Here is a 14,177-nt window from a genome sequence, read left to right as displayed (position 1 = left end):
ATGGCAAACAAACCTGTGCCTGAGGACAACATGAAGAGGGCAGAATTAGGGGGGAAAAACGCCATTGTTCCTGATAAAATAACAACAGATTATCACTGTCGCAGCTTTCACTTACCAGCCACTTGTGTTTTAACGCCTAGGTCCCATAACAGCCCAGGACAAGGTAATTATTGTCACCCCTACTTGCAGATGCAAAACTGAGGCTTAAAGAAGTGAAATGACTGGCCTGACATCACACAGATGGAAAAGAGACACGATAAAACCCAGGCCAGCTCCTGATCGTTCTGTCTTCCTGCCAACCAGACCTCCCTGGACCTCCAGCTGGAAGGGCCACTAAGTCACCTGCCACTCACAGTCATCTTACAGCTGAGGTGACGGAGGCCCAGAGAGGGTCCCAGCATGGGTCTCCCAGCCGGGCCTCGCTCTCAAGATTGTACCCACAGCCGTAGCATTTACCAGAACACTCAGAGGAAGGACCCAAGTGTAAACAATCCAAGGTAATTATGCTGGCAAAACTGAGCAGACCAGTCTCCAGAGAGCCTGTTGAACCATCCCTGCCTCCCATTTTCCTGAGACTAAATGATTATTTAAAAAGTACACCACACTACATAGAAATCAACATTATCTCCTATAATTCTGTATATCTAGGACTATAGAAATGTCATTGTCCCTGCCCCACTTCTTCTGGAGAGGCTATCCAAAGGCCAACACCCCCAGGACACATGTTTTATATCCCATTCTACAGGCTCCTTTTCTTCCCTTGGGGAGGAACAGGCACAGCAGCACAAGACCAGCTCCCAGAGTCCCAGTCCACTGAAAAGGAGACCCTTCCACCTTTAGGCTGAAAACAAAAATTAAAAATAAGCTGGAATTTAAATGAGAATCTGAATTTAAATGCAAACTCTTCTTAGTTAGGGTCTCTGAAAAAGCCACCCTGTGACCATGGTCTTATAAAAGCACCCTGAAATAATGACGAGATGTTCACTTAGCAACATGCATGGGTCTTAAAAACAGGGTGCTGGGTAGAGAAGGCAAGAACACAAATAAGATAGATATATATATATATATATACACACACACACACACACACACACACATATATACACACACATATATATAACACAATATGATTTACATCCATTACAAATATATGCACACAAACACTATGCATTTTGCAAGAATATACACACGAAAACAGATACCAACTAAATACACGAGAATGACTGCTTGAGGAGAGGAGGGTCATGGGAGGGTGGGGGTGGGGCTAAAAAATGAAGGAAAGGCAGGAAAGAGAGAAGGAGAGAAAGCGAGGGAGGGAAGGAAAGAAGGATGAAGGGAGGAAAGGGAGGGAGGCCAAGGGGAAGGCTTTGCAAAGATCAATACTGAGAATGTTCCCTAAAGGAATAGAGATGTGTGATTAATTCAACCCTGGGCAGCTGAGGCCCAAAACAGAGTAGGGGAGAGTAACCTGAGTGATTCCACCAAGCCCTGAAGGGCTCCTTGCAATCACTCAGGCCAGATTGTTTCCTGGAGGCATAGAAGGGGCAGTATTTAAGCCTATTTGGAGGCTTCTGTTTAGTCTGAAGTTGTCCGGAAGGGAGCCCGAGCCGAAACGTGCCTGCTCAGGGCTCCATGAAGTAAATCTGAGGATGAAAGTTGGGGGCCCAGATTGGGTGGAGCCCCTAAAAGGAGGCAGCCTCCCTTGGCTTCTGCCAGGAGGAAGTTGGCCCCTGTGCAGGGATTTGGTTCAGGACCACATAGCAGGCCTCAGGCCCAGATGTGGTGGGACCGCCATGCAAAGGAAAAACAAAGCAGTCCAGAATGACATGTTGGCCAAGCAGACAAAACCATCTGCAAATGCCGGTGGTTTAAAAATGCTATTTTTAAGGCCCTGGTATAAGTGTCTGGTTGAAAGAAGCAAGGGAGCTTGCTTCCCATACCACTTTATTTACCCTTTGGAGGAAAACGTATATATGTGGTAATATATAATAAAGGTCCATATACCTCTTTTTCCAGGTACCCTAATCAGTATTTCCCGCTGACTACAGATATCTTCTCCTGGAAGTGCCCCACCACCCCAGACTCCAGAATCTCAGCACGGCACCCCTCCAGGCTTCAGTTTTGATAACAGACTCCATCTCCTCAGTCCTCCTCCAGGGACTCAGTCTGAGACCTTAGCCCTCTCTCCCACATCATGATGATCTAGCCTCCCGATCATTCTGCCTCCAGGATGTCTCATACCTCACCCCCGCCTTTTTCCCCTCCGCTGTTACAGGAATATGTCATTCTTTTTCTATCTGTTCATTAAGCACTTCATTGAGCATCCATGAGGTGCCAGGAATTATGTGGGAGAGTGGAGGTCCAGGATGAGTAAAGCATAACCCCTGCCTTCAAGGAGCACACTGCCTGGGGGCGGGGGGCGGGAGAGGCGAGAAGCCCAAACAAATAATGGAACATGAGTTTCACTTAAAATAGGGACAGTGCGAGGGTTTTAAGAGCAGAAGAGAAGAGGTAAATAGCTCTTCCTTAAAGAGTCAGAGAAGCTTTCCATAAGAGCTAAATATTTGAGCAGGGTCTTGAAATACCCAGAGGATTTCACCAGATAGAACAGGGGCCCAATCACATCTTTTCTCGACTATTCCAAGAACCCCCTCCCTGGTCTTCCAATATCCAGGCTCTTACTCCTAAAATCTATCCTACGCACGTATCCAGAGATAGCCCCAAAACCACAGCCCTGCATACATTACTGCCCCCACACAGAATTTTCAAGTGCTCTTTACTGGCTAATGATTTATGGTCAAGCTCATTAGCACAGCACTCAAATCATCCCCACTCTTCCACAACTTTGTTCCCAGCCTCATCTCCCCCTGACCCTACAACTTCCCCTCCAGGCCACTCACCTCAAGCCAATCACTCCCTCACCCTGCAGGCCTTGCATGTAAGGTCTGTTGCACATCTCTACTTGGCGAGACCTTGCTCAACATCCAAAGCCCCGTCTAAATACCACCTCATTATGCAAACCTCTGGAACCCACCACAGAACTCAGCTTATACGTGTCTAGAAGCAGTGATGAACTGCTGATCATCTGCTTTATATGTTGCTGTCAGAGGACACCTCTCTTCCTTTGTCCCACCCAACCTGGCCCTCCAAGAAAGCAAGCCCACTTTTTATTCACCTCAATCTGCTCAGCCTCATCTATGCCCTGACATATAACTGCTAACAAGTCTGTGGAACTGCAGCAAAGGAAAATGAATCAGGGTGGAGAAGAAAATGCCATTCCTCTAACCAAATTTTGTTCCTTTCTCCTCTTCACCCCAAAACTTCTGTCCCTTTCCCTTGGTGACTGCGTTCCATGATCTCTTACCTTCTATTTCTTTCTCCTTTTCTAAATCATTAGCTGAGCCACTAGCAAAGAGGGGTCTGCCTCCCTCTGGAAAACACACACACACACACACACACACACACACACACACACACTTCAAACAACTGAGTTCTGAGAGAATTGCTAAAAGCCTTCCTTCCAGTAGAAGCCCTTTGGGTTCTGAAGGCCAGGAAGTGCTTCGTTTTATGTCCAAACAGGAGTGGCTTTCACTGGAAAATCTTCAAGTGCAGTGCTTTACAGAAACGCTTCAGATGCCAGCATTTGCTGGCTCCGGACCTCATTCTGCATCGCCGTGGGCAGAACTGCCCCTTCCCGGGCTGGCCAAGTGATCCCCACCAGCCATTTCTGATGATTAAAACTCGAAGGAATTGTTACCTCTGACGCGAGCTGAGCAGAATAAATAAACCCCTGCCTCATCATTCCGAGAGGCCCCTGCCTTTCAACTTCATCAAAGCAAACTGTCAGACTGCACGTCGCACACAAGTAACTCCTAAAGAGAGCACTGCTTTCTTCCTTCGCTTTAAAAGGAGTGCTTAAAAGGAGAGGAAAGAGGAAAAGTCACTGAACGGCTGTCGTCTGCCAAGATGGCCAAACAGGTAAATCGCTGGCTTTCGGGAGAAGAGCAAATGTCAACAGCACTCAAGCCTCATCCTTTCGTGCCTGGTCACTGGTTCGCCATCATCCATTCTACTGCTGCTTTGCCAAGCCCTGCAAACACATCGGTCTTCGGGCAGTGGAGAATTACACAAAGGCGAACAAAAGATTGCTTCCAAACTAAAGAGTGGGTGGACACGTTCTCTACCTTGATCTGAGACAGCAGTTACATGGGTGTACACATATGTGCAAATGCACTTAAGATGTATGTACTATGCACTTCACTGTATTTTATGCCTCAATAACACATTGATAAAAGTTTTTAAAGGATGGTCTCCCCCAGGCAAAGCTGTCGTCTAGAGACCTTTGTAGGTTCTGAATAGTCCTAAAAGAACCTCCAAATGCAAAAAAGGCTCCTCTGCATCCCACCCACCCCCCCAGCCCCATGTGGGTCCAGAAATGCCCAGACTTCTTATAAGGATTTCTCCAGGACAGAAAGACAGAAAGCAGAAGAAGACAGCAACCCAAAAGAGAGAAGCCCGCTCTACTCACTGGGCCAGCCTCTCCTTCCTGAGATCAGGTGGGAGGAAAGGAGTCCCCACCCACTGCCTCCCAGACGGAGCAAATGAAGACCACTGGACCCTGATGGGCACAGCATACAGGCATCAGCTGCACTTACCAAGCTGCAAAACGCTCAGCTCCCCATCAGCCTTGTTGGACACTGGCAATTGATTTTTCCTAGAAAAAAAGAAAATGTCAATGTACCAGAGGAAAATATAAACAGCAGAGAAGAATGCAGGGAGCACTGGCTGGGGGTTCAGGAGATGGGTTCTCTCTAGCCCTGGCCCTGCCCCTCATATGTGCCTTGCCCCAGTCACTCTCCCTTCTCTGAGCCACAGGTTCCATATTGGATGGGACCAAATTGCCTCCAAAAGTGCCTTTCAATTCTGTAGTCTCACACACACACACCAGCCAATACAGGATGATAAACCCTGTAGTTTGACACTTGCCAAGAACCAAAATGCAAGCGTATCTTGCTGATGTCATTATGATACTGCTAGAAAACACACACACCAACCCACCCACACACACACACACACACACACGCACACGCACACGCACACACACACAAGTTCTTGTAATCACTGCCCAGATTTTTTTCATCTCATTCTATTTTCTTTTTTGTTTATTTCCTTTCTCCCAGCTTTTTTGTAAAGCTATCAGCTACCATTTATAAGAAACCTCTAAAGTGCACCAAAAACCTATTCTGTGATTCTGATTTGTAAGTTCAGGTATGTACATGTGGAGCTTTCTAAAAATGGCCCACCTGTATTTTAGCTCTCTTTAGATATTTTTTCCCCTCCAGCATGCATCGATTTATACTAGAGTAAAATCTTTTCTTTTAAAGAATGTATTAAAAATAACAATATTACATCACTCTCTGAAAACCCATTCACTACGTTAAAATGACAGCTCTTTTGAACGTGGAATTGAAATATATTTTCCTCCAACATCCTTGCAGGGTAAGATATGATTGAAGTAACAATCATAATCTTGCCATGGTTCGTTCTATTGAATTGGCTTCCTCCTGAAGATGTATTGAAGGGGTGTGAGTGGAAGACCACGGAGGACTCACGGTACCAAATCTGTGAGCACGTACTGCTTTGGACTCTGGGTTTCTTTTTCTGGTTCCAGAACACAGAGCTCCTTTCCCCACCCTCCCAGGCAGCCCTAATCCTCCCCCCACTGGCTCAAGCCTATTTTCCTCCATTCAAAATGGCAAAATTCCTATGTCCCTACACGACCAGGATTCTGCGAGCATTCTCCTGGGGACTGGTAAAAGAACAAGCTGGAAAGAGCATTTAAGGCCTGAAGGGGCAGTAGAAGGAGGTGACGGAGGAAGCAGTGCAGATGCTGTGTCAGAGCCCCTCTTCCCCAGCCTGCAGCAATGAGAAACAGCATGCTCATCAGAAGCTTCTGGAAGTGTACCTCTCACACCGCAACTGGCTATGCCACTGAAGGCTGAGGACCGGAGTCCCATCTTTATCTGTCCCTTCCATCACTCTTCCCTCCGGGGACTAAGGCAGAATGCCTCCCCCCTGCACCTCACTATCCGTTTCTGCAAAGTGACGACTGAGGCATGGTACTAAATGGCCCCTAACACCTGCCTTGAATCATTTCAAGCAGGGAACAGCAGGCACAAAGCCATCTCTGGACTACCCCGGAGAAAGTAACATCTCCCTTGTACCCCATCTCTGTTCTCTGCCTCTTCATCTGTCACCTGAATCATTGGAATGGCCTCCTCACGGGTTTCCTGACCCCCAGTGTGATGCCCCACCCCAGACCATCTTCACATGGGTGTCAAAGGCATCTTTCTAGAAAGCAAACCTGACCGTGCCACAGCCTGGCTGAAGTTCTTCCAGGGTTCCCCATCGTCACCACCAACAACAATATTTATAAAAATGACAGCAATCATAGCAGCAAACACTCTCCGACTCCTTTGACTGTTCTAGGCACTGTGCTGAGTGCTGTGCAAGCAACAAAAGCCATCTGCTCCTCAGGACGGCCTTATGAAGTAGCCATTGTGCTGAGCCTCAGAGAAGTCCAGTAATTTTCCCAGTTACACAGCAAGCAAGTGGCAGCACAGGAATTTGAACCCAGGCAATGACCCCAAAGACAAAGGCAGCAACCACCACACATACTGCTTCCTTAAAAAATAAAATCCAGGATGGAGTGTCTGGCTGGCTTAGTCAGCGGAGCCCACGACCCTTGATCTTGGGGTTGTGAGCTCGAGCTCCACGCTGCGGGTAGAGGTTACTTAAAAATAAAAATAAATAAACAACATAAAACAAAACCCAGGCCCATTAGGGTGCCCTATGGGCTATCATGACCTGGACACCTACCACTCCACCCTCTGCACCCTCACACTCCACGTGCATCTCCTGAATGCTGAGCTTCTCAGCCTCTGCCTCTATACCTTTTCATAAAGCCCTTCCCTTCTGCTAGAATATACTTTGGCAAACTCATGCTAATCCCCTACAGCCCAAGTGGGATGCCACGTCTTTCTCAACTCCAAACGTGCATTCCTTCATTTCTTCACCCTCTCATTCAGCAAACGTGGCAGTTATCTGGCAGGCCAATCTCCCTGCCCAAAGGAGACCCGGGCATGCAAAAGGATGAGACATAAATTGCAATTTGACGTGGTGTAGTGGGCTGGACAACAGGCCCCAAAGATATCCTGTGAATAGTGCCTTATATGGCAGAAAAGACTTTGCAGAGAGCATTTACATTGAGGATCTTGGGATGGGAGAGGGTATCCTGGATTACCCAAGTGGGAACGATGTAGAGGGAAGGAAGCAGAAAGAAATACGACCCGGAAGAGGAGGGGTGGTATCACACCAGAGGCAGAGGTTGGAGGGACGCGCTCTGAAGACGGAGGAAGGGTCACAAGTCAAGGACGTGGGTGGCCATGAGAAACTACAAAAGCAAAGAAACAGATTCTCCCCTGGTGTCTCCAGAAAGAACCAGCCCTGCCAACACCTTGACTTTAGCCCCAGTGGAACTGATGTCAGACCTTGATCCTCCAGAACTTAGTGCCATAATAATAAACTCATGTTGTTTTAAGCCACTAAGTTTGTGGGAATTCGTGACAGCAGCCACAGGAAATGAATACATACGGTAAGAGAAATAAACAAGGAGGGACGAAGGACCATGGATTTTCTGGGTCAGGTCTGTACCCCTCATGCCCAGCACCTGGTCAGGGCTCCATAAATGGGTGCTAAGTACCAGAGTGACCCTCACAGAAGTGAGGTGACTCACACAAGGTCACGCAACTTAGGAGTGCCCAAGCCAGCACTCAAACCCAGGTCGCTGGCTCCAAATGCTTTATTTTGTTCTTTCTTCTATCTCATGCTTCCTTCCCCTGTCCAGAACCCTCCATGGCTTCCCATGGCCCACAGGACAAAATTCAAACCTCCCAAGTGGTCCCCTTGGCTCCTGGGGGCAAAGCCTTGGAGGATGTGGGTGGCCAAGAGCCACGATGAGAGGGTGGTGATGATTTTCCTGCCGCATAGGGTACAGCCAGGCCTCTCCTGGGTCATGGGACTTCCACCCGGAGCGCCATCCATCAGCCGCAAAAGCCCAACTCAGATGCTTTGTGCCCATTTCCCATAGATCTCATCACCAGAGGAGACTTCAATTATGCTCACACTCAGGGAATGTGTTTATTGTTCCTTTCATGTGTCCCTTTGTGGCATAAGCATTGCAAAGTTTAAAAGGTCAGTTTAAAAGCATGTTCTTGCCTTTGAGTGAAAAGCTATTATGCAAAACAATGACAAAAAGATAAATCAAAATGTGATTGTGCAGATAACCCAGAGACATGTGTCAGAGTGTGCATCTAATAAATCCGCAGGAGCCGGGCTGTAGACACCCAGCTTGTCCGCTGTGTCTGAGGTCACCACTTCCTACCCAAGCTCCCTTTTGTGGCCCCGAGGGAGAAGCAAGGACCAGGGCACTGCAGGTGTTCAGGGCTACACGGGGCCAGGACTCAATCCCACATAAGTGAATCTTGGCTGGGTAGGAAGAGCTACTTGGAGACCTGAGTTCTCATCCCTTCTCTCCCAAACTCTGCATGCCCGCAGGCAAGTCATTTACCCTCTGTGGGCATCAAGTGCCTCATCTGTCCCTCAGGGGAAGCCTGAGCATGCTGGTCATTGCAGGACATGACCAGGTGCAGGGGCTCCAAGAAGCCTGAGGTGCCGGGTCACACTAGTTTTGAAGACGCTCTACTGCCTCCTCAGTCCCACATTCTCAATATTTCACTAGCTCTTAACATAAAAAGAGACGAGGAGATGCTCCTTCCTGAATGTTTGGTACTGGACACATGGCTAAATAAGTTACGGAGTACAAAAGAAAGGTGTCCCATGAGAATAAAGATATTGACCACTTACTATATATTCTATTTGATGAAAACTCAGAACCCAGTGTGAACGGAGTCCAAATTGACCCCACTCACGCGGCACAGGAATCCAGAATAAATAACATAAAATTTTCCTGAGCCAGTGATATCCTAGCACACCTAACTAAAGCAATGTAAAATTATCTGGTGGGGCACTTCTACAAAGCAGGTCATACAAGATTCCCCAGGGGAGACAGATTTTTTTTTAAGCCCCACTGAAAATATGCTCAACACTAAAAACTGGTAAATATATGAGAAAATCATGCATCATAAGTGAAAGCCAGATGACACAGCCAATAGGACTCCCAAGAACTTGAGATGATAGAACAACAATCTAAAAGAGACTGTAATTAGAATAGGAAGACTTTTTAAAAAGGAATGGAAATCAGAGGCACCTAGCTGGCTCAGTCAACAGAGCATGTGACTCTTGATGTCGGGGTTGTGAATTTGAGCCCCACACTGGGTATGGAGATTACTTAAAAATAAAATCTTTAAAAAAAAAAAGAAAGAAAAAGGAATGGAAATTATAAGGAAAGACATAGACACTATACCAAAAGAATGAGCCATTTTGAAAAGTAAATACAATCATAGAAATAAAAAACTTATGGACATATAAGGATGGTAACAGATAACAACATAGGAAATTTACATAGAAAATGCCGTGAATCTGTGCTAGAGGAGGGAGTGAGGGAGGAAGACAGGGACAGGTCATGGACAGCTCTTCTCTGTATGACACCATCACCTAATAAATGTAAAAGGAATGAGAATATGATAAAAATTAGACAATCACCATTTTATAAACTCCTAATATGGGAAAAGATTATCAATGGATGGTAAAACCACTGGTTAAAAAGTTTTTGAGGAACAGGATAATCATCTAGTCTGAAAGTTACCGATTCCTCATTAATTGCAAAAGGGAAAATTTCCTTTATAATGATGGAGAGATTGGCAGGAACCACCTTAATGGAGTGATCCAATTTAGCATCAGCAGAAATCAAACAAGCTGACATTATGTGCTCCTGATGTGATGTAATGGGAAATACACAACATCACATATGTATTATCCTTGCCCAAAACGTGTTTAACATAAACCTAATAATGAAACAGACATTATCTAGAATGTGGTCATTCCGTAAGACAACAAGACTATACGTGTGAAAAACTAAGAATAGAAAGGAAATTGTTTGAGATTAAAAGAGACTAGAGAGACATGACAGCCAAATGCAGGTAAACCTTGAATGGATCCTGGATTGAAACAACTAAAGCCTAAGAGAACGCTTTGGAGCCATGTGGGGGAAATCTGATTATGGGCTTTATGTTAGCTGATGTTACGGAAATTTCTTGGGTGCCTTAATGGTACTGTGGTTAGGCAGTAGAACATTCTTGTCCTTAGGAAATGCAAGCTGTGATATTTAGGGATGAAGTGCCACAATGTCTGAGTTTTACTTTCAAGGAAATCATCAAAAATGTATGGGTTAGAAATATGCGGAGAGGGGAGAAGGGAGAGGGAGAAAAAACAAATGCGACAAAGTCCTAGAATCACTTAATGTAGGTGAAGGTCGTATAAATGTTCATTTTTCCATTCTTTCAACTTTTCTATAGGTTAGATCTTCTTTAACATTGGGGGGAAACTTGGGGTAAGCTTAAACAGGAGATCAGATACAATGAAGAGATAAGAAATTACTAGGGGCCATCAGATGACATGATCTGGAATGCAACTCAATCCAAAGAGATCAAATATATGGAAGAGCAAAGAAGAGACATGGAGGGAAAAAAACTTTAATTCCAATGCCCATGTAAAAGGAGTTCCAGAAGGAAAAATAGAGGGAGTGTGAGAAAGGATAACTGCTAAGAACTTAGCAGACATAAACCTCACAGAAACCTAAGAAGCCTCAAATGGCCCATGTGGAAATAAATATACTCCTAGAAATGTCATAGTGAAATGACCAGAATATTGACGACAATGAGAAAAATCTTAGCGGAAAGGCAGGCTATCTATAAACAAAAACTACTTTAATAAAAGACATCTTTAATATTCAAAATGTTAAAGGTAAGGACAAAATGAAGACATTTTCAGAAAATCACTGAAAAAGTTTACCATCACAGACCTTCACTGAACAAACCACTCGTGGACTTACTTTAGCAAGAAGGAAAGTGAACCCAGAAGAAAAGAGCAGGAAGAAAGCAGTGGCGAGAAAAGAAATCCATAAACATGTAGATAAACCTAAATGAGAGCCGATGATAAAAAATTAATAACAATAGCACTAGTTAGGGGGTGGTTAAAAACAAAGGGATAACGTTAGACAACAATACACAGGAAACATGGGAACGGGAAATGAGCAACTGAAGCTTTCTAAAATCCTTGTATTTTTTGAGGGGGTAAAGAGATTGATTCAACTGAAACTTTAAGTCAATATGATAAAAAATATTTTAAGAGTTACTGCTAAAATAGTAAAAACATATTTATATAACTTCCAAATCAGAAAGCCCAAGAAGAAAAAATAACCACCACTCGATTCACAAGAAAGTGCCACTGTGGAAAACAGGTTGGCAGTTCCTCCAAAAAACTGAACATAGAATTACCACATGATAGACTTCTACTCCCAGGTATATACCCCAAAGAAGTGAACACAGGGACACATGTTCATAGCAGCACTATTCTCTATGGCCAAAAGGTAAAAACAACTCAAATGTCCACCAGTGGAAAAAAAAAATGTCCACCAATGGATGAGTGGAGAAACAAATTGTTGTGTACCCACGCAATGGAATATTATTTCACCCTAAAAAGGCATGAAGTACTGACCCAGGCTACAACGTGGAGGAACCTCGAAAACATGATGCTAAGCAAAAGAAACCAGAGACAAAAGGTCACATGCTGTATGATTCCATTTATGTGAAATATCGTAGATTGGGAGTTGCCAGGGGTGAGGGAATGGGGGCAGAAATGGGAAGAAACTGCTGAATAGGAAGAGATTTACTCTGAAGAGAAGAAAATGTTTTGGAACTAGACAGAGGTGATGATTACCCAACATTCTGAATGTACTAAATGCCACTGAATTGTTCGCTCAAAAATGGTTACTTTAAAAAAAAAGGAAAAGAAGAGGAAGAAAAAAGATTAAAAAAAAAAAGCATGGCAGCATGAAAGTACAGAATACAAATGAATTCAAGTGTATCAGTAATTACAATAAAAGCAAACAAATTCAACGGGCCAGTTCAAAGAGACACTCAGACTTTTTTTTAAAATAGCAATATGCTGTTTTGTGTCACAAGGTACGTGACACAAAAGGTGAACCATAAAGCCTGGGGAAAAAAATAGATCACTTGTGGGCCAACCATTTAAAAGCTAACATAACTGATGCTGTACCATCAGATTAAAAATAGACTTTGGAATAAAAAGCATTATTAGCGATAAACCTACAGAATAACAAAAGGAAATTCAACAGGAAATTCAATAACAAAAGGAATTCAACAGGAAAATTTAACCATTTTCAACCTCTATAAAATGGGTTAATTACAGTCCTACCTCAAGCGACTGTGGTGGCAATGAAACAGGCTAATCCATCAAGTACTGAGAAAAGTGCCCAACACAGAACTGCCACATGCTCGCAAACACAATGAAACCTCGATTCCAAACACCTAAACGTATAAATACAAGTGCAAAACTATGAAATAAAATAACAAACAACTGCATCAGCCATGAGTCTGAGGCAGATCTTGGCTGAGAAAGGATTGAAGTATATTTTAACATTAGACAGTCCAGGAGCACCTGGGTGGCTCAGTTGGTTAAGCGTCCGACTTCGGCTCAGGTCATGATCTCATGGGTCTGTGTGTTCGAGCCCCGCATCAGCTCTGTGCTGACAGCTCAAAGCCTGGAGTCTGCTTCGGACTCTGTCTCCATCTCTCTCTCTCTACCCCTCCCACCCCTCTCTCTCTCAAAAATAAGTAAACATTAAAAAAAAAAAGAAAGAAAACCCAATAATGTAATTCACACCAACAGAGGGAAAAAATGGAAAACGATCTCAATAGATGCAGCAAAAACATTTGATTAAAAAAACTCATACATATTTTTAAAATAAAACCTAGCAAAGAGGCGCCTGGGTGGCTCAGTCAGTTGAGTGTCCAACTCTTGATTTCGGCTCAAGTCATGATCTCACGGTTCGTGGGATCGAGCCCCACATCGGGCTCCGTGTTGAGTATAGAGCCTGCTAAAGATTCTCTCTCCCTCTCCCTCTTCCCCGCCCCCACTCAAAAAATAAATAAAGATAAACCTAGCGAGCCCAAAGGACAAGAAGGGTTTCGCTCTACTTGACATATATGTACTTCAACCCGACCAGACATCCTAACACTGAAGCCCTGGAAGCAGTAGCCAGCTGAGGATGTCACACCCCACGGGACTCGAAGTCTCCCAGAGGTGCACCAGAGGCAGTGCAGCAAGACAAGCGAGACCGACGAGCCGGCGGGGGCTGCAGAGCCCAGGTTTGCCGACACAGGTTTAGCACCCTTGCTACTGCCCGACTCCCAGCAGCACCTCCTTTCAGGACTAGACGGTAATGAAGCAGAGAGCTATTCCACGGTCAGTGGACACAGAGGCACTGGACGGACAAGCCACAGGACCAGCTCGTGCCAGAGAAGATGCATCGCTTCAAGTTGTGATCGCCTCCGAGTCTCAGCTTCCCTTTTGCCAGAATCGTCTTTGGGAAGCTACGAGGGCCCTAACACCTAGTGATTCCGGACTTAGGCTCTCGGGACCCACCCCTTCCCCACCTGCAGACACTCCTTGGACACAGGAGGGGGTGGGGGTGGGAGGAGAGCAAGTCCTTAGGGGGCGCCCTCAGAGGAACAGCTGTGTTAGGTTCTTTTCCTCACAGTGACCTTCCACAGCCTGTGCTGAAATAAAGCCTCTCCTTAAGGACTGAACTTCGGAGGAGTAAGCCTTAATGAGGCAGATCCCTGAGGGCCAGCTGATTTAAAAAGAATTAAAAAAAAAAAATCAAAGCTCTCTATAGAAAAAAAGACTCTTCACTTTCCTGCTCTCCAGTTCTCTTTGGCTTCCTACAGAGGCTCAGCCAAGCTCCCCCAGGTAAAGGTACAGAATCATGGTGACCCAGATTGGGAAGAAGCTTGGGGGTCACTCGGCAAAACCTTGGTTTGATGGATGAGGAATCTGAACTCTGGGGAGAGGAAGGGAGCTCATCCAACGTCCCCACCGCCCAGATGCCCCCCGGGGGATCTATGTCCCAATCT

The 14,177-nt window shown here is 45.2% G+C and overlaps 1 protein-coding gene across 1 annotated transcript in view; it reads right to left on the bottom strand.

The window, feature by feature from the left end:
- Positions 1-14,177, bottom strand: part of MINDY4 (MINDY lysine 48 deubiquitinase 4) — a 109,206-nt gene that overhangs the window by 54,603 nt on the left and 40,426 nt on the right. The window contains exon 6 of the mRNA XM_042969335.1: positions 4,656-4,714. Within this exon, the coding sequence (XP_042825269.1) occupies positions 4,656-4,714 (59 nt within the window). The remainder of the gene's footprint in view (positions 1-4,655; positions 4,715-14,177) is intronic.

This window comes from Panthera tigris, chromosome A2 (assembly GCF_018350195.1).
Source record: "Panthera tigris isolate Pti1 chromosome A2, P.tigris_Pti1_mat1.1, whole genome shotgun sequence".
Lineage (NCBI taxonomy): Eukaryota > Metazoa > Chordata > Mammalia > Carnivora > Felidae > Panthera > Panthera tigris.
The sequence above is the reverse complement of the archived record's forward strand: the minus strand, read 5'-3'. Positions and strand labels throughout refer to the sequence as shown.